The sequence below is a fragment of the Pimephales promelas genome, chromosome 2 (genome assembly GCF_988280905.1).
Source record: "Pimephales promelas chromosome 2, fPimPro1.hap1.1, whole genome shotgun sequence".
NCBI lineage: Eukaryota > Metazoa > Chordata > Actinopteri > Cypriniformes > Leuciscidae > Pimephales > Pimephales promelas.
In genome coordinates this window covers 13,827,821-13,853,231 of record NC_142770.1, presented here as the reverse complement: position 1 = coordinate 13,853,231, position 25,411 = coordinate 13,827,821, and the positions used below count along the sequence as shown (strand labels likewise).

General features: G+C 36.5%; 1 protein-coding gene across 3 annotated transcripts in view; it reads left to right on the top strand.

The window, feature by feature from the left end:
- LOC120495270 (guanine nucleotide-binding protein subunit alpha-11) overlaps positions 1–23,808 on the top strand; it is a 29,732-nt gene extending 5,924 nt beyond the window's left edge. Inside the window, exons 2-8 of one of the 3 annotated variants that reach the window (XM_089116437.1) lie at positions 9,056–9,240; positions 9,598–9,752; positions 12,491–12,619; positions 12,960–13,088; positions 18,234–18,363; positions 19,500–19,653; positions 19,813–23,808. In XM_089116437.1, coding sequence (XP_088972563.1) covers positions 9,056–9,240; positions 9,598–9,752; positions 12,491–12,619; positions 12,960–13,088; positions 18,234–18,363; positions 19,500–19,653; positions 19,813–20,003 — 1,073 coding nt within the window. In that variant the 3' untranslated portion in view covers positions 20,004–23,808. The remainder of the gene's footprint in view (positions 1–9,055; positions 9,241–9,597; positions 9,753–12,490; positions 12,620–12,959; positions 13,089–18,233; positions 18,364–19,499; positions 19,654–19,812) is intronic. The other 2 variants (XM_039694759.2, XM_039694760.2) reach the window with 2 other exon arrangements.
- Positions 23,809–25,411: the final 1,603 nt, after the last annotated feature.

Genomic DNA, 25,411 nt, shown 5'->3' with positions numbered 1-25,411 from the left:
TGACTTTCAGTGGTAGATATGCTATATAAAACATTGCAGAATCTGGTTTCACTGCAAGATTTGAATGTTACATCTGTTGATAGGGAAGCTTTGTCTTACCCTTGCTTCCAGTTCTCCAGTATGTGTGTTTAGCAAGCACCCACACACACTTGTATCTCGACATGGGTGTATTAGCTGATGTGAGCTGATTTTACTATCCGCCATTTTACACTAGCAGGGGAAACCGGTTATGTAGAGCTGGAACTTTTGATTGAACTGATACAAATTTTGGAGTGTAATCAGATGGCTGTGTAAGTTATAGAATATAGGTTAAAATGAATATTATTTTAATTGTCTAATTTCTTACCAAGTTAAATTGCTTCCTCAGACCATTGGCTGATTATATTATCTGAGTTTTGCCAATATAATACCAATATATTTGACAGTACAAAAATAAAAGTTTGACGTTAAATTCAAAATGTGCTCTAATACATGTTCCTGGTGTTATTGTGCACTACTCATGGGTGTATGTCAAAATTTGCTAACTTAGCTCCTAGGGTTGTCAAAAGTACCTTTACTTGTACCAATTTGGTACTAAAATTTTGAAAACGTCACTATACCAACATTTCTGTAGTACAGAGTGCCAGGTATGCACTTTGTACTACAGATAGGAAGCTGCTTTCAGTCGCTTTCGTGTTTCACGAAGTGCTTCAAAGGTTTCTATTTACGTGTTTTTTTCAAGTCACGTTTATTTATAGTGCGCTTTTAACAATATAGATTTTCGAAGCAGCTTTACAGTGAATAGGAAAATAAAGTAACCAAGATTGTTTCAGCTTTACAGCTTTCTTTCAGCTTTTTTTTTGGTGGTTCAAGAAAGCAAACCTTGAAATGGGTTCCAAAGTGCGAGCCTTGAAATATGGAAGGAAGAAGATAGCAGATTAACCAGCAGGGCGCGCACAACGCACAGACTGGTGTGTAGAGGTGAATTACAGTGAGTCGTTAGAGACGGGAGACCAAAAATAAATAGGTGGTCAATTTTAAAAAGACACGTCGTCGACTAAAAAAATTGCCGTTGAGTCCGAAATGCGCATCCGAAATTTTCGCACGCTAAAAAAAAAATTCGACCTCACGTTATGTCAATCACGCTTGCACACCGCCACCGAAACTTTCGTGTGTCATAAAAAAAAAATTCGGATCGGGTTCGATTTTTCTGCGTTTTTCGCATCCACAGCCAGCATTTTGAGAGGTTTTTTTTTTTTTGTCACTTCAGGGCCGGGGGGAGCTCGTTTACTGTCTATGGAGCTCGTTCTGCACATCATTGCACATATGCGCAGTGCTTTCAGTTTCAGTTTTCAATTCGATCAAGTGTTTATGTTCTCTTCTCTCGATTGGATTATGAAAGAAATAACCTCCCCTTTCAATCAGATTGAAATTTCGGATCGATTAATGTGTGATTGAGCAGCCAATTCGATAACTAATGTACTATTTGGGTACAATATATAACCTATAGCCTATACAGCTGTTCTGTCTGCCCAGCGCTTCCACCGGGCTGCGTGCGTGCGTGTCCACACCTTAGACATACTGACAGTCTCTGTTCAGAATCGATTGGTTCACGGAAATTGGTGGTCTTGTTTTTAATATGTGGCTCCAGAATCGCAAGCAAAGCATCAAACTGTTCCACTGACATTCTGAGGTAAATTTTAAATCGCTCGGGATAAATTCACAACTCCTTGATAAGGAGGTGCTTCCTCTTGGCGCAATTTCAAGTTTGGATGGACGTAATATTTTCTCTTTTCAATAAGAGAGAGGACAACAAATCCTCCTCACTGCCTGACAAATCCATTTTGTATTTTTGCGTTTTTTCCCGCAAAGGTTTAATAAATATGCATCAGACTCAGTGTGCAAGGTTTCTGTGCGTGACGAATTTTTAGGCTGACGAACATGAAAAAACGCATATGAAAATTTCGTACTCAGTGTGCAACGGCCTTAATTTGCATGGTCGATTTAAGTTGACTAATCGCAGCAGTACTATTTATAATACAGATTTTTTTTAGCGTTTCCGTGTAGCCATGTGAACTAGAATTATTTCTAATGTGTAAATAACGGTTCTGTTAATCATCATCGGTGGTCACTCGAAGCGAGTATGACTGTCCTCTCCATTGGGCCGTCTACAATGGATCTTCAGATGGCTGTAGAGGCCAATCCGATCCACATACTTTGGTGCAGTGTGGGAAGGAGAAAGTGGTGATTTGTTGGTGGTGGTTGAGCCTTTTTATCTTCTTGTGAAGCCGTTCGTGCAGCAACTTCCTTTATGGATTTCTTCCAGGAGCTCCTGTCCAGTGCAATGTGTTCCCAGTTGCTTGATGTGAGATGGAATTCCTTGTACTGTTTCTTTTCCCACCAGTTCCTCGAGTACCTTCCTTCAGCTGGAAGTACAGCACCTGTTTGGGGAGATGTGTATTGGGCATGCGGATAACATGGCATAACCATTGAAGTTGGTACTGCATTATTGTAAGGGTGATGCTGGTCATGTTGGCTTCCTCCAATACGCTAATGTTGGTGCTTCTGTCCTCCCAGCTGATCGTCAATCTTATCTGACGTTATCATCTGTGTATTGAAGCTCTGTGATTGTGGTGTAGGTGATTTGTTTTTTTTTCTCTTGGCTTTGAACCTGTTAAGGCTGAAGAATCTGCCATCGGTGTTTTATATGGTTGGAAGTATTGCTGCAATGAAAATTGCAAACAGGGTGTGTGGGATGATGCATGCCTGTTTGACCTGTTTCCACTGTGAAAGGCTAAAGGCCTCATTATGCTTCTGCGTCAAATCCACAGCGTAGCTACGGCGTCGTGGCCGTTTTATGGTTCTGCGTCAGGTTGTGTTGCGTTTCACCGCCAGAACGTTAGGGGGGTGTCTTTTGCCAATCTCTTTGCTAGTTTGTTTTGGTTCCGTGCGCCGGTTCCGCTTTTTCTTTTCCGACAGTGGCGAGTGAAAAAGAGAGAATGTTGTTGCAGCTGGAGCTAATCGACATTGAACAACAAGACGACACAAACTTAATCCCCATAGAACCAACACGGATGTCCAGGGCCCGTTCCACCCGAGTTGCCATAGCTGTTCGGAATGACTTGAAGGCTTTTTTTCAGTCTGCCATGGCAGGATAATGTAGTGTCCCGTGGCAGACTTGGTTAGTTACTGTATTGTCCATGATGTAACCGTGAACATTGTATTTTAAATAAACAACAAACTTTGTTTCAAAACAAACGTTGGTTTATTGATTGATTGAAGTTTATTTCGAGCAAAAAAAAGAAAGAAATGAATATAGACATATATTAACAATGTAGTGAACTTAATAATTATTGCCCTAAATTTCTATACATTAAGTTAAAATAGGGCAAAACCAGTGAACAATACAATATACATTATATAGTGCATTATATTCCAAGACATTTAACTTTCTTTTAGACACTTTACCTTGTATGTATCTGGTGTGTGGTTTCCAGCTTAATTTACAATCTATAATTTACAATCAATACCCAAGAATTTATTTTCTGACACTATTTCTAATGCATCACCATTAATACATAATATTTCTGTGTTTTCTTTATAATTACCAAAAGTCATACCTTCGTTTCATTTAAATTCAAAGATAACTTATTAATATCCATCCATATTTTTAGTTTAATTCTTTATTTACTTTCTTTATAAGTGTATTATAATTATCAGTACGAGGGTGTTAAAATGTTAAAAGTGGCGCTATAGTGGGAGGGGGAAACCGGAAAGCTATACTCCGGAAAAATGTATAATCTGACCAATCACAGCCCTTGCTGTCTGCATTGCCTCGACACGCATTTACAAATTTTTGGAGGTGCACGTCGAGCTACGGCGGAGGGGTCGGAGAGGGGTTCGCGTCGACGCGGGGGTACGACGTCGATTTGACGCAGAAGCATAAAACCAGCTTAAGACTCGAAGCCACCGTTGCTGAGCAGTGTGACCAACGTTCCATCATGTAAAAGCTTCAGTATTCTGATATACTTGTCATGATGGCCGCACATCGTTTTGCCTGGTACAAACGGCTCTACTTTTCTTTGAGATGAGTTCTATCTCCGTGTCATTTTCATCAAACCAGTCCTGGTGTTTTTTTGAAGTTGTACCCAAGAATGGATTTGCAAGGATGGTAGACTTGAGCAGACTCAAGTGTCATTCAGGGTATTCTTGTTGGAGGCTTTCCCCAAGAGAGGCCTGAAGTCGCTGCTGGATGAAAGTTTCATCCAGGCTATCAAGTAATCACCCTCTTTCTGTGGGTGGGGATACCAAAATGCAGAAGTACAATCTGTAGTTTTCACAAAGCCCTTGATCGCTTGCTGTCATCCGGTGATCTTTTGCTAAATTTACATTACATTACTCAGTGTAATGTAAACATTGTACATTTACATTGCATTAGCTATATTACCAACATTTGTAACAATACGAAATGGCTTGAAAATCAACCGTAACACTTTAATGTAAAGTGAAATTAATTTTTATTTGTTTTAAAAGGAGGATGTTATTCGATCTGCATCATCAATGTTTGCGGCGGCCATATTGTTGACATAGAAACCACGGCAACTGTCAGTCTGTCAATTGACAACTGAGGCAGCGTCGGTATTAACCATGGTATTATCATTTGTTTTTATTTAAACAGCGTGATGGTGTGTTGTGTAATATACGGCTGTTCTAACAGCAATTAAAACCAAGCAGTTAGTTTTTATGCGATAAGTTACCGACTGTCAGAAAACGTGAAGGGACGGAGACAGAGTTGAGCCAGCACAGGAGAGGCTAGCTAGGATAAATAGGCTAAACTTTCAGCCAACTTTGCACAAAGTCTTTTCCCATCATTTTACCACAGGTTTCACAAATATTTCGTGTGCGTTGCGTATACGGTACAGAAGCAGGACGCGCTATAGTGCTTTATATGCTGCGTTTGCAGTTCGTAACTGATCCGAGGCTGTACCCGGTACATCCGCGGTACTCACTATTTTTATTTGAACGAATACTCACTATTTCAACAACGTAAGCTAATTATTCCATGCATTACTTCTATATATTAAGTTGCTCAAGCAAGTCATCAAGTATGTAACCATGTACCTATATTAAAATCGCAAACATTTTAAACGAAAACTTAAAATTGGCGAAAACAACCGACACGTCTTTTCTTTTGCATTTACATTTTAATACAACAAATCTTGCATGTCACAAAAAACTTGTTTTTCCACCTCCACGAATGAGTGTCGTTCATTATGTTGCCTTGAGGTAAATTGTAGTTTGTATACGGATACTGTACGAATGAGTTATAAATATCCGGATAAGTTACGGCTGGCAATAAGGACGGATCTTTACTTGATGCTATTATTTGATGTGGGTCCACACCAATCAAGCTTATCTTCTCTTGATACCGACAAGATGAAGCCAGGCTACTGCGCGAGGCTAGGAGCAGCAGGACCGATATGTTAACAATATGGCCGCGGTTAGCTACTCCCGGTGTTTGCGAATAAGGTCTATACAACAGTCTTTGAAACAGTCATTGTTGTTTATTTTTACATGATTTTGTTTTTTTGGTTATTTTTAATCTTGTTTCACTCAGTCTAATCAATATAAATGTCTTTAATTGTAGCTGTACTTTTAGCTATATTTGTCATTTAGTTTTGTCAGGGAGTCGAGTATAGGACCATCGCCTCATTTCCTTGTCCAGTAGTCTTTCACAATACAGAACATGCATTGCTATTATTGCAAAGCCATTTTATTGGCTTTATATATCATCTTGTTGCAAGCAGCAACTTGGCATGGCTGAAATGCAGAAATTGTTTTACAAATTTGCTAATTTCTACTTGCCATTTTGTTTCTGTTGGTGGGTTGACACATTTGATGGTGAAAGAAGAGCAGGGCTTGCTAATGTATGTCTCCTCTTTGAATCATTGCTGTGGTAAATGCTTTAAAAATGTTGCCATGGTAACCTGCTTTGCAGCACTGTGAGCTCACAGACTTGAATATAGGATGGATCCAGTCTCACTGGTGTTGAACGCTGTGTCCTTCCCCAATAAAAAGACCATGGGCCTCGTCACCTTGACTTTTGACCGGTCATATTTAAGAGTCAGTGCCTGTGTAGTTCTTAGGAGATTTTGGCAACGTTTACACTACATATTCTTGGTCTTATGCACAATTCATTCGTTTCCACTGTTTTATTATTATTATTTTTTTTTCATAATATTTTATGCAATGTCATACTTTTTGTGTGGAACTAATGATTGCCGTGGCGTGTAGTCTACTATATTTTAAAAGTTTGGGGTCTGTACAAGTCTTTGAAAGAACTATCTTATGCTCACCAAGGATGGAATTATTTGATCAAAAATATAGTAAAAACAGCGAAATATTATTACAATTTAAAATAACTGTTTTCAGTTTGAATATATTTTAAAATGTAATTTATTCCTGTGATGGCAAAGCTGAAGACTGGAGTAATTATGCTGAATATTAAGTGTCTTATGATAATCAATGTTGAAAAGAGATTTTTTTCCAGGATTCAATGTTTACTCAACTTCTGATTGGTGGTGTACATAAGTTAAATATTTTTAAATTAGATTTAGTTGTTGGTGGTGTTATTATTAATAGTCTGCATATTTTATTTTCTCTGTTGATGCCACTTGCTTAAATGTTTGGTTAATAGCCTTTAACCAATAGAAAGCTTTTTAGCCATTGTTTTTAAATTATTAATCAGTCGGGCTTCATTTGGGTATGTATTTTCACCATCCAATCTATTCCCAAAGGATAAAATTCCCCCCTCACCATGTTGCCCATCATGTTTCAATGAAATGCATCTAATTACGGAAATGAATTGGTTGCAAACAGCAATTTACGGTGACAAATACCCATCTATTATTTCTTTACTTTGTAGAATTGAGCTCACTATTTGTTTTGCGCATGCATTAGTTTCACTACCAGGTCTCCGGTTTCTTTTTATGGTCTCCGTATTGTCATTGAACCAAACTATAGTGTGTTTGTTACCCTCAAAATGACCTAATATGGAGGAAAACCTGATATCAAGGTGCTCCAGTAATGTTCAAACAGTTGTGGTGCTATTTCTATGGAGCAACTGTTGTAAAGCTTCAGGGAGGTGCAGCTATTTGGCAAGCTGAGGGAGCCAGGAGTGCAGCGGTTATGCAACCAGGCTTTTTATTGGGTTTCCCCTGTCAGCAAACCACCGGCAGACGGAGATGAAGACGGAGCAGGGAGGCCTGAGCCTGAGAATCCAGCTGTTGGAGTTAAAACTACCCATGACTCGGCTAAGGGAGAGATGGGACAGGAAATTGATGGGAAATCGAACCCGTTGCGGGTTCAGCGTATCTTGTGTGAACGAACCGTTCAACCTTGGCTTCTAGAAAAGACTAATGTAATTTTGAAAAACTTGTGTTTGTGACTCATAAAACACCTTTGTTTGAATAGAAACCCAGAACCATGGCGTATGTAATTACAAATTCACTACAAAAAATGTCTGATTACTCTAAAATGCATGTTTAAAGTTACAAAAATTACATCACATTCACAGGCAACTTCTTCATATAAAAATCGTTTGTTTGCTTACCTGAAAAGGTAGTTCTTGCAATTCAAGATCGACTGGCCTACACGTTTTTTATTTATTTATTATTTTTTAACCTTTGTTTATTTAAATAAATGGCAGTTGTCAAGGATGTCAATCGTAGGTACGCCAAGATAAAACTTGTGGAACTGGTTATCATACCAATCGAAGCGTGACTTTCCAAACTGTTGACATTGTATTGTCAAGAACGTGATAAATTTCGAAAACTGGAACAGTTACTTGACTTGTTTTTCCCCCTGCCGGTCCAAGACCTCCCAAGTTTCCAGGGAAGTCATATTGTTGAACTTTGGGGATGGCTAAAACATTTTTACTGGCTTGAGTCATCAGGACCAAAGAAGTTTACGGGGACATGGTTCTTTTTATAGGATTTCTGTTTTAAAGTGCTGCTGTATGTGTTTACATACTGTTAATATTGTTAACAGCAAGATTAGATCCTGAACTTGAATTAATAAAAGTTTGTATATCCTCAAAGTCGATTTTCTGGGGAGGGGAGCATACTACTTTTTACTTATTTTATTCCAATATAGGATTGTCATGCATCAAATTAAAATTCTGCATGATTCAAGTTACTATTACTCCTGTACAATAATGATGTTGCAGTTTTGCAGTTCAGGCAGTATGATGTTAAAGGGATACTCCACTTTTTTTTGGAAATCGGCTCATTTTACAACTACTCCAGAGTTTTACCGTTTTCGAATCCATTCAGCCAATTTTCTGATATTCAGAAGAATATCAGTAACCAGACAGTTTCTGGTCTCATTGACTTCTATAGTATCCTACTATGGAAGTCAATGAGACCAGAAACTGTCTGGTTACTGATATTCTTCTAAATATCAGAAAATCGGCCAAATGCATTTGAAAACGGTGAAACCCAACTGTTTAACTCTGGGGGGGGTTGCAAAATGAGCCGATTTCCAAAAAAAAAAAAAGTGGAGTATCCCTTTAAGTGTAAAAATGTATTAAATATTGTCATTAAATATTTTGGCTAATTGTTTGCTGTGTGTTTTCAAACAATTTCAAGGTGTCTTTAAATTATTAAATGCGTGTATCTTTATAATTTCTATTTATTTTAAGTAGAAAATTTGTACAAAAATATATTTGCCAACATGGCTTATTAAATACATTCTGATACCAATAAGTGTCCAGTGATCTTAGTTCAGTTTAACACATTACTGTATATTAACATCAAATGTATAATAATCATAGTAATAAATGTATTTTAGTTTGAAATGAAATGCTGTTTATTAAATGTGTAGGCTATGTGCGACGTCATTTATTAATTTAATGTGTAGAAATAAACGATTAACAAATCAACATTAGCCTAAATGGCTTAAGTGATCTTTGTTCTGTCAAAAATAATACATTTATGTAGTAAATATATTATTGTAATTTAGTTATATTATCTAACCCTATTCCAACATTTGTGTTTTTTTCTCTCTTTCTCTTCAGGTACGGGAGAGAGCGGCAAGAGTACGTTCATCAAACAGATGCGCATCATTCACGGGACAGGCTACACCGACGAGGACAAGCGCGGCTTCACCAAACTCGTCTACCAGAACATCTTCACCTCCATGCAGGCCATGATCCGTGCCACAGAGCACCTCAAGATCCCCTTCAAATACGAAGAGAACAAGGTGACAATCCCTGGCCGTCACTGCGCCGTAATCATCTATTTGATGCCCAGAGTGCACGTCGAGATGCAAATCAAACCCAGATCGGCCATAAACATGGCAATAAAAAGCACTACGAGCCTCACTTGTAAATTTTATTGCTGTCACACCATGGTCAGCTGTCTTTCTTCTGTGCAGGATTACGGGTTAATTATTCTCATGTTTTGCTTTTAAAGAATCAGTTAATATTTCCTAAAGAAGATCCTTAAACTTTAACTCGACAACTTGTGACCTAGTTGGTTGTGAACATCTCTGGAAGTCATTAGTATTACACAGCCATTAAGTCATAAACTGGGTTGTTTACTGTGTCTTTATCCACAGCCCAATGCTCTGCTGGTGCGAGATGTTGATGTGGAGAAGGTTTGCTCCTTTGAACAGCCCTTTGTCAATGCAATAAAGATGCTCTGGGCGGATCCAGGCATCCAGGAAGCCTATGACCGCAGGCGAGAGTACCAGCTCTCCGACTCCACTAAATAGTAAGTGTGTGTGTGTGCTGTCATTAGCCATTCGATCCTTTTAACTTCATTGCTTTTAAATGAGTTGTTGAATGCTCTCTTGTCTTAAGGTCAGTTAGAAGCACAGTCCATTTTGATGTATAAATGCGGTATTAAGGCCCGTTCACATCAACAACGATGGTGTAACTGTAATAGCATCCACATCAACAAGCAATTATGCTCTGTTTATTATAAGCTCGCACTGCACTAATGTTGCCTGCCACTTTAAATGGTTGAGCTTTACAAAGTCAGGTGGATTTTGATTGGCTTTCAATGTTTTATTGTTCATCCGATTCCAAAAATATTGTTTCTCTGTGTCGTTATAGTTGTGGTGTGGGCCTCTCATAGAATGAGAGTGATTATTCTTTATTATTATCATCTTTGGTGTGAACGGACCTTTATAATACAGTATTGTAATTTATTGAATTCACCAATGGCATAATTAGTTTGTTACACCCACATGGAATCTACGCTTTTCCCAAAATCTTGTGAAATTATTATTTCGACCCTGGTAGAACACAAGACATTTTGAAGCGTGTTTTCACTGCTCTTTTTTTTTAATACATTAAAAGGATCCTAGTGAGAAAAGGCTGTCAAGATCCAAGAATATGGCATAAAAGAAGCCCATGTCTTCTGAATTTATATGATATCTTGGCTCATAAGATTCGGTCACACTGCGGTTTTTCAATATATTAGCTTCGATCTATATGTATGTGAATACAGGGAACGGAAAACTACTTGCTGTGGTCCAATCACATGAAAACGTCTGCCCAATAGAGGACTGATATTTAAAATTGTACATTATGTATATATTATACATTTGAATAGTTTTTTAAAAAGAAATCACAGAGTTTGCCGCCATATTTAGACTATTGCGTTTTCACACGCGCAATGTCTGGTGTGACTGTATTATGGCTTTAGGGTGTTTTCACACCGTCGAACGGCTCGATTTGAGGCAGGGGAAAACGTATAAGGAGATTAAAACAAAACCACTGGATGGATTTTTATCATTAAAGAGCTCCTATCATAGCATTTGAAATGTTCCTATTTTTATTTTGGGAGTTCCCAAAAACTGTTTAACGTGCATGCAAGGATAAAAAACACTTTATTTGTCTTATAATATGCATTTATGTTTACCTGATTTGCTCAACGACTCCCAAATGATTCGTCCGATGATTCATTTTCCCCAAACACCTCCTTTGAGTGACGCGAATCTGCGGCGATTGGTCAAATGACCCAGTCAGTTGTTATTGGTAAACCGTAGGCAGAGATTGTCGGAAATGGAACGCCCATCACCATTAATGGATTGTAGCTTGTCAACTTCAAGAGTTGAAAATTGTACTCAGTGAATGAACAAAGTGTCAGAAAAAGTGCACTTTCCCACACGGTCCCTTACTCGCTTCTCCGTCAAGAGCGAGCTTTCCCGCCGAAACTAACATTGCGGCAGATTTTGAGGGGCAGTGCTTATTATATAGAGCAAAAATACGGAAAATTAAGCTTGTGAAACATTGTTAGCCTCGCCTTTTTAGCGGCAATGGGGTTTAAATAACTTTTTGGCTAAGTCGTTTAGGAGGTTTGCCATTTTTCAGTGAATGTCTGGGGAATATCAAAAACAAAACTGCATAAACAAAGTAAACGAAATATCAAAAACGTAGCTGCGTGGAGTGTACACAACACACACTGGATACTGAGCCCTCCTTCGCGAACAACCGGCTTGCGAATCCACATTTGAATTCATTTATGTTTTTGAACGATTCGTCATTAAAATGAGAACACAATCGGGCTATACTGTTGTGGTATCGTTGCAAATATGAACTCTTAACCACTGATTCTTCACATGCTCGTCCCTGGGCAATGAAAACAAGTGGCTGAACTGTCTTTGCAATGTAGAACACAGCGTCTTCTCGACATGATGCGATTCAGCTGAAGTTTTTGAATGTGTTCTCTAGAGACTTCAAGTTTACACTTCTGTCCGCACGCGCAGTTGTTGGGCGCGGTCAATATGCCAATGTTTCGTATCTACGTCACTACGAAACAGCTAATGACTCATTTCAAAAACCATTCATTTCATAGACTCAGAGTCGACTCTCACTTTTGAAAGACAATAACTTTATATACGGTGCACTTTCAAATATAAATCTTTGCAGGATGTTTTCATTCCCTTAGAGCTATATTCCACACTACATGAACAGTCATTTTCAAAAATCCATGATAGGGGCTCTTTAAATGATGGTTGTGTACAGGCACTGACAACACACATTGCGGTACAATCAACTTGTAAAAGTGCATGTACCATAATATGACCCCTTTAAGAGACCATAACTAAAGACTGTCAAAATAAAAGTCCTACTTCCAACAGATTCCAAAAGTTATCGGCCGAGGTCAATATTTAAAAAATACCGATATATCGGTCGACCACTACTGAAAATCTCATTCGCACTCATATTAAAACCCGTTGTTTCAGGTTTGACTTGTTATCGACTCTTAACTGAATGAGTTGGGTTAAGTTAGAATGGGGAAAAAAGAGCAGCATAAAAAAAAAATAATCCTTAAACCCTTTGTTTTACAAAACTAAATCAAACAAGTTTGGAATGACGAGGGTGAGCTTTTCCAAAACTGGCAGGAAAATATGAAAAGTTTGTGAATTCCATGTGGGTCTACTTCTGTAGTTCTGTATATGCACATGTACATGCCTGTTTCTTACCGGTTCATCCCCACAGTTACCTTAATGATTTAGAGCGTATATCAACTTCGGGATACGTGCCCACCCAGCAGGATGTTCTTCGGGTCCGAGTGCCCACTACTGGCATCATAGAGTATCCCTTTGACCTGGAGAATATAATCTTCAGGTATCGCCAATCCACGGCAACACCCTCACTGCCGCCGCTGTCTCCTGACCTTTAACCTGCTGCTGTTGCAACTGCACTGCTGCCTTCCCTGATCGCATTCTCACACCCACCCGGGGCTCAGCTATTGCTGCTGTTGTTTCTTTGCTACTCTTAAAGAGTTTTGTTTCGGGGAACCTCTGTAGAGATCTTCACCGGAGTAAGCAGAAGGTTGTGCCGTCGCATCCCAGGATCCCCGAGCGGCATTCTCTCACTGCTTTTCCAAAGCTCTTAAAGGGACCTGCTGCCATGCTTTATTTTGTTTTCTTCTTCCTTCTCTCTCTCCGTCTCTCCTTGTCTCTAGCTATCTAAGCGATTTGGACCGTATCGCAGAGCCGTCGTATCTGCCGACCCAGCAAGACGTGCTTAGGGTTCGCATCCCTACCACAGGGATTATTGAATATCCCTTCGACTTGCAAAGCATCATTTTCAGGTAGATTATAATGCCGGCGAAGACTCCTCCCCATTTGAATGTCTCCATGTTTGTAACATTTTGCAAATCAGTGCGTTGATCTGGTCCATCACGGCCAGTTGAACAAACGAGGTGCGATAACTTCATCCACTTTTCTGTGACGTTATTGGCTGTCATTGTCCTTCTTAGTCATTAACCTCTTTGCATCATTAACTTCATTAACATTCATCCGTTTGTTTGTCTTTATCGTATGAAATTTCGGGGATTGTTGAATGATTTGTGGTCGTCCTTTTTTCTTTTCTTTTTTAAACCAGCAACAGGTTCTGGGGCTAAATGAAAAAAAAAATTCTTTTTCTTTTTTAATATATTTTGTTATTTATCAAGTTTAAAAAGGATAATTTAACTTTTTTCCCCTTTGTTTTTCATTTTGATACCAAAGCTTTTGTTTTTTGAATATAAAATATATTTAGCTGTATGTACCAATCAAATTCAAGAAACAGAAGGTGAAATTAAGTCTTTTAGACCCTGTTTTCACCTAGAATTAACATTTTTGGTTGAGGTGTAAACTGGGTCTAAAGCGTTTTGAGTTTTTCCACTTTCCACCACTTCCAGTGGTAGTCGAACACATCATTATTAATTATGGGAACATTAAACTTTGTCGGCTGAAGTCCAAATTTGGTTTGCAGATAAACGCACCATTCACAATGTTCTCTCACTATTTCTGATTTCTAACACACTCACAGCGTTTGGCGCTGACTTGTGTCTGTCAGAGCAGAAACTAAAGCTGCTGACCTCCGTATGTTTCTCCGTCGTCTCCGGCCACGTTTATATTTAAATTCTTATTTTGTCTATTAGATTGAAAGATCTGAAAAAACACACACACCCGCCAATAGAACCTCCCCAAATCAGGACAGAAGTGGTCGAAAGTGGACAAAAGAGACGAATTAAAATGCTTGAAATACATCTACTTGTGATCCGATCGACCAAAACGCATCTTTGCCGGTTTGAAGCTTTCAAAGGCGATTCTAAAAGAGTCAAAAAGTCCAGATAGGACCCATCATCAAAATTTCTGTGTCCACCACTCTAGTTCTTCCTAAACAAACTAGAAAATAGACTCGGTGCTAAATCCCGGATTCCTCCTTTAATACCAGGTGTAAACAGGGCCTGTTTTTAAATGATCTATTTTGCATTTTGATACCAAATCTTTTGTTTGTTTTTGTTTTGAATAACACTTTTGCATTTAAAGGAGTAGTTCACTTTAAAAAAAACTTTTGCTGATAATTTACTCACCCCCCATGTCATCCAAGATGTCCATGTCATTCTTTCTTCAGACAAAAAGAAATTAAGGTTTTTGATGAACACATTCCAGGATTTTTCTCCATAATAATGGACTTCAATGGGAACCAAACGGTTCAAGGTCCAAAAGACAGTTTCATTGCAAACTGTTCAAAAGGCTTTAAACGATTCTAGACGATCAATAAGGGTCTTATCAAGCGAAACGATCACTCATTTAAAAAAAAAGCTCAGATGGCCGCCTTGCTCTGTTCTGTGATGTACGTTCGTGACTCTCCTGTTCGAACTCGTTCATCAAAATGAACAAATCTTTTCCCGAGTCAACTCGTTCATTGCATTCGTTGAATGACACGAAAAAAGATTTGTCCATTTTGATAAACGAGTTCAAACAGGAGAGTCACGAACGAAACTGAAACTGCTTGGTTCCCATTGAAGTCCATTATATGGAGAAAAATCCTGGAATGTTTTCATCAAAAACCTTAATTTCTTTTCGACTGAAGAAAGAATGACATGGACATCTTGGATGACATGGGGGTGAGTAAATTATCAGCAAAAGTTTTTTTTTTTTAAAGTAACCTACTCTTTTAAATCTAATTAACAATATTTAGCAATCAAATTCAAATAAACAAGTAATATAAAGTCTCTTTGATGCGTAAGCATTTTTTTAAATTATTGTTTAGTTTCAATTGTTTGACATTCTTGAAAGCCCACAATGTTTTTCTTTTTTGCCTGTGAGCTCAAAGCACATGGATGCAAATTGACCCATATTTGGCCATAGTAAGATTTGTAATTATCAACCACAAACCAGATTGAGTTCATGCTACAAAAAAAGTATAGATCCTAGCATGATATCACTGTTTTAGTGGCGATGAATGCCACGATGGTGGCAGAGTTCTTTGACAACAATCAAAAGTACCTTTCACACATTGCAACCGAAGGACCGAAAACACACGAAAGCACATTAGCGCAGGAGCTCGAGCTCAGGCTTGTGAAGGGGGAATGTTTCCGAACCGCAGGTGATGCGGCAGCGAGAAGCCCTCCACAACCCCTCTGTTTAGAGCCGAGATGAGAGAGAGAATTCCTCTGAAGAGAGGTGATCACAAAAGCCCGCAAATCGATTGGAAGCCAGCGTGTCAAACCCCTCCTACGCACACCGGCGCCAGAAATAACTTCACTTACAACAAGGTTCCCTCTTGATCTTGCTTGACAAGTACAAATAATGTATTTGTGAATGTTTATTGTGCATTTCTAGAGAATGGCTTGGGAAGGTGGCTGGGTCACATTCCAGGTAAATGTCAAGGTAGATCTAGTGCGATCAAGACCACTTGTGGTTTTAGGTGATGCATACTAGAAAATGCAAATAACCTGTAGGCGACGTTACGAAACCCAGAAGTGTTTTGGTTAAGTAACCTAAATGGTTCGGCACTTAACTCAAAACATTCCGTAACAAGGTTGAGTTGTCTTCCTCTCCGGCTCCTCGTCCTCCAGAGTTAGAGAGCTTATCCTCGTAAGTAGGTCAGCTGTACCTCCTGCAGGAATGGAGGCTGGCTGAAGAGGCTTTATTTTAGGTTGTAGCTCCTGAAGGAGTCCATTTATCAAAGCTTTACGCCTGGCCGCTAGAGACCGAGCTAGCGAGACTGTGTTGCCTACATAAAATAAAATCCCTCTCTAATGTTTTCCCTTACTGAGTGCAGGTGTGTGATTGGGGGGATGGCACAGCTGAGAATTGCTCTGATTATTCCCTTGTTTTAGCTGGAATCTCCTGTGAGTTGTCTCCGTACATTTCCATTAATTTAGGAGCAGTGAGCGTTACTGACTGCTGAGCTGGGAATGGCCCATATTCTTGTAATGCGCTGTAATTTAAGGCGAAGTGTTAAGGTCCGTTCACCTTACCGAGAAAAGCAGTTTGATTATTCGCCTGCTTTAATGCTAAATATAATCAGTGCTGGGCAGATTACTTGCTAATTGTGGTCCGTTACTACTAATTACAAATTACGTGACGAAAATTACGTTTAGGTAATGTATTGAGACTACTTTGTTCATCACTTGAATGTGATTGTGCACCATATTGATGTAGAAAAAAATATATTTTCCAATCTTTATCAACATGATGTGCATTATGCATTACATTATGCCAGGGCTTCCCAAAAGGTAGAATGAGTAAATTATGAATAATTTTCTGCCATTGTGTGAATATGTAATACATTTAGTTAATGCATTTACTAAAATTATCAATGAAAAATATTTTTTTTACCTAGTTTCTGAACATTTTTCATTTTCATTTAATGAGATACTAAAAACAACTTAAACTTAAACTGAAATAAAATTAATAACAATATTGACGTATAAAAATAAATTCCAAAAATACAACTTTAAATAGAAAACTATCAAAATTCTAATGATAAATATTAATAAAATCTATAATGAGACTAAACTTGCACTGACTGTAAGCACTTTGTAGGCATTATTATTATTATAAAAACAGCGTAATTTGCTTGAAATAAAATGAATGTAAAATGACTTAAAATTATTTTTTTTCAGCCAGTTGCCAAGATTAAATTTTTTCATATTTATTAAACTTGATGTACTAAAATGGAAATAAAAATAGATTTATATTTATTATATAGACATATTAAACTAAATATAGGCATATTAAAAAAAGACCAAAACCTTAACTTTAATAGTAACATCACTTTCTGAATTGAAGAATTTCATTTCTGAATTAAGTCTTTTTTTTTTTAAATCATTTCTTTTATTTACCATCTATATAATTAAGTAATATAATTTTTTTTTAATAATATTATCTAAACAATTATAATGGAATTTATATATATATATATATATATATATATATATATGCGTAAAGAATTAATTACCAATACATAAATCTACCATCACACTGTCGTTATATTACTTTTTGTCCATGATATACTTTTAGCTTCTCCTCAATAACCGCCCTTGTTGTGAATAAGCTTTTAGCGTGTCATTAAAGCATTTTCTTATTCCTGGAGCACCTTAGAATTGCGTATCTGTTTTTCCATCTGTTGTCCCGGGGCTTCACTGAGACAGTGCCAAAGTCTGAGCACGCTATTTCCTCGCTCATTCACCCCATCCGTCATGTCCATTCTTCTCATTGTCTTTGCATGGATGTTACTAATCCCAGCGTGCATCTGAAACTCTACACTTCTCTTTTTGTTTTTGGTGGATCTGTAAGTGTGTGAGTTTTGCTTCCTTTGTGAAACAATGTCACTGTTCTTTCAGAACTGAACTGAAGACGGCCGGCTCCATACTTGACCATAGATTCATTCTCCAGTCCAATGAGAAATCACAATTACGCGCTTGTTTTGCCGTTACGATACTTCTGTAATTCTTTGTACTAAATTGGGAAGGTTTTTAGATCTGCCGTCATGTTTTGAGCTGGTCTTTTTCGGTTCACGTTTTATCCAAACAGTTGATACCTGGAAACTGTGCAATGTCACGACTTAATTTGTGCATGTTTGTGAGAATGAATTCCAGATGTAATGCGATTAACCTCATGATTTTCCTGCCAAAATGTTAATATAATGATAACCGACATGTGATTTTTGAGGTGCATCTAATTTTGTATGACAAGTGGTTCCCTTCCTAAAGTGCCCATTTATTTTGCTGCCATTGCAGGGCCTCTAGATGTAATTTGATTTAATAAACGGGCAATATAATTCAGAAATGGCCTTTTTTTTCTCGACAACCAACAAAACTTAGTTTTAAGGACTCGTAATTTTAATTCAATGTCCTGATTGGTCACCGTATGCAAGTGGAAAAGGACTATGTGTAGCCTTCATTTTTCTCAAACCATTGTTTGTGTGTACTCATACTCTGTTACCGCTGTCTCAGGATGGTGGATGTCGGAGGGCAGAGATCAGAGCGCAGGAAGTGGATCCACTGCTTTGAGAATGTCACATCTATCATGTTCCTGGTTGCCTTGAGCGAATACGACCAGGTCCTTGTTGAATCTGACAATGAGGTGATTATTTATTTAGGTTTTTTGTTGTGGTGTGTGTATTTATTTTGTTTTATTTATATGTAGGCCTAATTATTTTTATTTACTTTAATATATGAAGAGTTCAGATGCAAAAGCCTCTAAATCCCATTTGAAATTTTCTTCTTTAATGATGATTTTTATCAAGCTTGTATATTTAAGTTCAGTGATTTCACTTAAATGGCAATGATAATTACCTATTTATTGTTATTTAAGTGAAATTACTGAACTTAAATATACAAGTTTGATAAAAATCATCATTAAAGAAGAAAATTTCAAATGGCATTTAGAGGCTTTTGCATCTGAACTCTTCATATATACTTAATTTTACTTGCTTTAATATATATAATGAATGTGTATAATATACATATATTTTCATCATTATTATATTTATAGGTTTTTTATGTGTTAAAATTACCGTGTTATTTTTTGTAATATATTTTATAATCTATAAAATTTAATTCAATAAAATTAAATTAAAACATTTAATAAAATATAATCTATATATTTTATAATCTAAGTAGAAGTTAGTGAAATGTGAAGTGTATAGACTTATAGACTTGTTTTGTTGTTTTACAATTATTAAAAAAATGAATATAAAATACATTTGTAAATTAAAATTCTATTTTAATATTTTTTTAGGCATTTATTATTATTAATATATTACACATTTTACTGTGTATAAACCTATTAAATGTACGTTAATATAATATAAAATGTTATTTTATTATTTTTAGTTGTTAAGTTTCATATATTTTTCTTTTCTTTTTTTAAATGCATTCTAAGAAATTGTGCCACTGCAAATTGTGCCCTTTTCCCTAAACTTAAACATTTCTTAAATTTGACCCCACAATAACCCTGGATTATCTTGAGAACAATATTAAATCTTTGAAGTAGTCGTCGTCTTTTTTATTTTTATTTTTTATGGCACATTATATAGTATAACATTACAGTATAGTATATTCAGAAATGCGTCAATTTGTTTAATTGGTGTTCATGGAACAGTTAGAAGTGCATTTAACCACGTTTAATGATGCTTGACAGTAATGTGCATTAGTCTTCAGCGCAGTCGAAGCTGGGCCGCCCTTTCATTGTGGTATTTTTCTTTCTGAAATCTGCAGAATCGCATGGAGGAAAGCAAAGCTCTGTTTCGCACAATCATCACCTACCCCTGGTTCCAGAACTCTTCAGTCATTCTGTTCCTCAACAAGAAGGACCTTCTGGAGGAGAAGATCATGTACTCTCACCTAGTGGACTACTTCCCTGAGTTTGATGGTAACATCCTCTTAATATTCAGATGAAGCCTACACTGACACCATGTGGTAGACTTGTGAACTGCAACCACTTCCAAAAAACATACTGGTTTGCTTCCGTAGCCTGTTTTGTCTCCATAATCAGTGATTTGTTTACTTATCTCATCTACCGACTCCGCAGGTCCACAGAGGGACGCCCAGGCGGGCCGGGAATTCATCCTGAAGATGTTTGTGGACCTGAACCCGGACAGCGACAAGATCATCTACTCGCACTTCACCTGCGCCACAGACACCGAAAACATCCGCTTCGTCTTCGCGGCGGTCAAGGACACCATCCTGCAGCACAACCTAAAAGAGTACAACCTAGTGTGAGAGAGAGAGCCCGAAAGAGAGCGAGACACCTGCAGCCCACATACGGCCGAAAGCACTACACACCTCACACGCAGAGACACACCTTCACTCCCATTTGGCACTGGATCTTCATGTAGTCCTTTTCTTTGCCTGTTTTTTCCTCTCTTCCTGAGTGTCGACCCCCTCCAGTTGATAGCGTTATCATCCTCTCTTCCTCAAACCCGAGGGCTGGGCCGCTAAACCGGTGCCTAATGATAAAGAGCATTCGTTTGCTCTGTAGATGGGCTGTAGGTGGGCTACCTGAATGAAACTGAGGTACGAACTTAACGGAAACACTCGGCGGAGGCGCACGTGTCCGTAAACGAAGAGTGGGCGACATTCTTGAAAGACTTTACACCTCGCATCACTGAATTTAACCAGGTGTTAGTTGTGCAATCACGTGTTATAACACTAGAGGTGAAGGTGATTGGATGATTTGATTTAATACTATTTTAGGAGTGATGTATAGAGATTTCCATTCACTACTTGAGTACTTGGAGAAGACCCATGTGACTTTTTCCGAGATGTGAGGAAGATAAAATGAGTAACGAGAGCCACCGCAGATTTGAAATGTGTGATTTCGATCGAATTGTGTTCAACTGTCCTGAGATTTTTCAACAGATTCCCAGTTCTCGTCTGTATCCGCTAAATTTATGATTTAGGCGCCAAACTGTTTCCTCCAGTCCAGTAGTCGGCAGTATTGGGTGTTTAATCAGTAGAATTAAATGGATCCAGCTAGTATTCAAAGATATTAACCGAAAGATTGTGATTTGTTTACATGCTTCGACAGAAATCAGTTTTGAATCTTTGAAGGAATCAAATAAACGCCTTTCCCAGCTGATTCATATACGTTTTTACTTCGTATAACATAAAAAATATGAATATCCAGTGATTGAAATGTTCGTTCGACTCAACGCAGCACAACACAAAAGTGCTATATAGGGTGAAATCGATTAGGTTTTTTTTTTATTTATGTAATTTATGGACCAGATATGTAATCGGACTCACTTTTCCGCATGAGCGCACTACAACGAAAGCGGGGGTTGAGTCTCTACTGCTGTAAAAAAAATCCATTGGCAAGTGATCTTTTCTTTTTTGGTATTGATAAATTGATTGTCACCGTTCTGTTCTTTTTTGTTTTTTTTGTTTTTTTTCCCGAATATTTGAAATGCTTGAAAATGGGAAGTTGAATTTCCATTTCATCAACGTCGCTTTATGCAAATAGGAAATTGAGAATTTTATCAGTGGTTGAATTCTTAACTGGTCTCTGCTTGCGTTGTTTTTTTTTTTTTTTTTTTTTTTTTTTGAGAGTTCGCTCTTGGTTTCGTAGTATCATATCTTAGCTCTCACTTGATTAGCTTTTTGGATTCCATAGCTAGCTGGCTTTTTTTTTTGGGATCTTTATGATGTAATTCAGGTGAGTTTTCATACTTTTCATTACAAGGGCTAATTGTGGGCGGAGAATGAACCGACTCTATGAAGACTATAGAGCAATAGGTACGCCGAAGTGGGTATCTGAATCAGGGACAGCGCGGGTGACGCCACAGGAGTTGCCATTTTCCGTAGGTTCGACTTGCAGTGCATCCAGGGAGCAACTTTTGTGTGGCCCTTGTGATCCTCGGAAAAAGTACGCTATTTCTTGCCGTAAGTTAAGTGACTTTGGATGGGCTGTTTTGATTCTGTAAGTTGATGGATGAAGTATTAACTGTTTTACGCGGTGGCGGTGGTGTCGCACATTTCTATTTGCCATGTTTGGTTTTGGGGGCCATGACGGTATCGCTTTTGAGTCCCGTTTACTCATTTATCGCACACCTTGAATTTATCGCACATTAGCACTCGTACAGTCTTATTGGCTTTTGTTTGTATTATTGAGACAAAATAGCTCGAGAGAACCTGATTCGTTGGAATTTGCAAAAATAGCGAAATCTCACGTCAATCACAACTGTCACTTATTGCCGCAGTTTCGTTTTCTTTTCTTTTTTTACCTGTAATTGAATGTATTTTATGAGGTTTCTCTATTTGTGACGAATTCTATAGTTTGGAAGTGTCGGTCAGTGCACAAGGCTTTTGAAGGTGTTATTTATGCGCATTTTCCCCTAACCGCAGCTGTATATTTGCTGTTTTGTTGCGTTTAATCCTGCAAGCCTTCTTTACATACAGTTGGACCTTTTCGTGCATTGTACGACTTGTTTGCCAAAATGCGAAAAAAACAAACAAACATTTAATTAAACGATCCTCCCGTGCCAGGCCAGTTAAGCTTTTTGATTTTTTGTTCTGTTGCTTTGTTGTTTTGCTTTGATTCATTTGTTTTGTTTTGTTTCCTTTCCTTGTTTCGTTTCGTATCGTTTTGTTTTTGTTTCATTGTTGTTTTGCTTTGATTCATTTGTTTTGTTTTGTTTTCATTTCTTTGTTTCATTGTTTTGTTTCCTATCCTTGTTTCGTATCGTTTTGATTTTTGTTCGTTTCGCAAACATCCAGAATTTGCATACCGTCATGCTTCTGGGCGGGGTTTCATTCATTTTAAACTGTATGTTTACTTGGGTGGGATGGTACTGTCAGTCGTCATATGCCAATTTCAAACGGTTGCTTTGTTGTACAAATAGTGGACCTGCAAATTATGACGGCATTTTTTTGAACGTGAACGTTTGAAGCTTTGTACATACAGCTTTCATTTTAAAGGGCTAGGCCTAATCTGAGAAACAACTTTCTTTCTTTATCCAACTAAAACACTACAGCCATTCATTTCGTACCCATTATGTACTAAAGTACCAAAACATCATGTTATGCAGATGGTAAAAATAGCTTTGATATGCTATTCAACTGGTGTTTAAGTGTTTTGTTTTTTTTTTCTGTTTTTTTTTTTCGTCGTTCTCAACAATTGGCGATGAAGTTTTTCCTCCCTGGGTCAATGCACTGAACCTACTCTGCAGTAATGAAACTAACTCCACTCATGTGATGTATCTGTTCCTCCAAACTTGTTCCTGGTACTCTGAGAGATGCAGACACTAATGAATAGAAACGACGCTTTCGCTTGAGGTCCACACTGACGTGATGGATGCGTACAATATGAAGCTATCTTTACTTTTTTTTTTCTCTTCTGACGTCGATGCATTACCTGAACACTTGTATGTAGGACACTTTAATATAACACATTTGTTTTTGATAAAACCGGTAAAAATAAACTTGTGTAGTGGTGTATAAAATCAAAGTATTGTATTACTTTGTAATGTATTGTTCAGTTGGTTGCTCTTTTTTTCAGTTCTTTTTTCTTTTTTTCTTTTTTTAAAGCATACCAAATGTAAATGATGTACTATATTGAGTGTGCCAATCCCTTTGATTTGTAGAGCCAGACTCTTTACAAGTGCCAATGTTGTGGAAATCATTTAAAAAGGACTCGTGTATTTTATGGTCCGGTTTTTAAAAACAAATAAACATTAAGTATGTGATTATGGTAAATGCGCAACAGGAAAAGGACAATTTTATTCTGTATTTAAGATTAAAGATGACAAAACTGCTGTTTTTAAAAAGAAATGACATTTTAATTGCATGTGTTTGTTTTTCGGTGGAGAGGGTTAGGTAAAGGAGAAACCGTATTAACGCAAAACCCTGCTGACAAGGGGCTTAATTATTGTTCATTTACAGTATTTTAGACATATTTCTCTTTTTGTATGTTTCATTTCAACCACTGTTGCCTGAACCTCATTCATACATGAAAATGACTTTCATAGCCTTCTCCTTTAAAGAAAAAAAATATCCATTTTAAATTGGAATAAAATTTGTTCCTATACATTTGGGTCTGTGTTGAGCGTTTGTCTGTCATTTATCACATGAAAGATGGTAGATGATTCACCTGGTGAAATGTGATAATCCTAGTTTCCCCCAAAATGCCATATTTGAGCTTGGTATTACCCTCCCTTTTCATGGATGACAAAATGATTCATACATGATTATAATATAACCTCAGCTGCAGAGATACAATGTCAACTCTCATTCCTCCATATTTATTGGATGACTGTCACATGTGCTTATTTGATTTATGTAAACATTGGAAAACTGAAGTAAATATTTCAAAAATCTTTAATGTACATCAGCACATTGAGTAAAACCGAAAAAACAAATGTGTATGTATAAACAGTATAAACATACACATACATTTTTTGAAAAATATACTTGCACAATATACTTTTTATTTACATAAATGAAATAAATAGATCTAAATTGATATTGTTATGTATGAATCATAACTATTGATAATAATAAAAATGAAATTAAAATTATTATATTAATTTTATAATTAATTATTATTAATTAATTGCAGGTTGAAATAATTATATTATTATATTATAATGATTATACAATTATTTTTTTCTATAAATATTTGAGCTATGTGGTGTTTCTGGTTTAATATTGTTACATATTAAATGATTTTGATAACCATTTACATATTAAATGGTTTTGATTAATATTAATTCTTTCAATATTAATTGTTATATATTATTGACATCAGATAATATATAACAATATATATATATATATATATATATAAATTATATAAATATTCCAGCTATGTGGTGGTTCTGTTTTAATATTGTTACATATATATTTTTTAAATATAAATTATGTAAATAAAACGTGTATAAAATAAAACTATAAAAACTTTAAAAAAAATTATGAGATGTTTTCTGGTGCTGTTTGGATACTGTAAAATATTATTTATTTATAAACAATATATAAATTGATAAATTGACAATATATAAATATATAAAAATATATATTTAATATTGGTTTATTTTAATATTGTTACGTATTAAAACAGTTTTATATAAATTATTATTTATGTAAATAAAAAAGTGTATCATAGCATTGTATATATTTATACTAGCTATTTGCTGGAGCTGTTTTGTTACGGTATTATTATTATATTAGTTATATAATAAAAAATAAATAAAAATGCATTATTATATATAATTATGTTGTTATTATATATATATATATATATATATATATATATATATATATATAATATAATAACTAAACAGCTCTAGCAAATAGCTAGTATAAATATATAAAATTTTATATGATCTACTTTTTATTTATTATATATATATATATATATATATATATATATATATATATATATATTTAAATTATTATTTTAATAATTATATATATATATATATATATATATATATATATATTAATAAAATAGTAAAAATAGTGTGTGTGTGTGTGTGTGTGTATGTGTGTGTGTATTTATATTTATACACACACACATATAATACATTTTTATTAAATATATTTGAGCTATTTGGTGGTTCGGTTTTTATATCGTCACATATGGAAAGAAAGAAAAAAAAAACAGGAGCAGCCATCAGCTCCTAAACTCCACT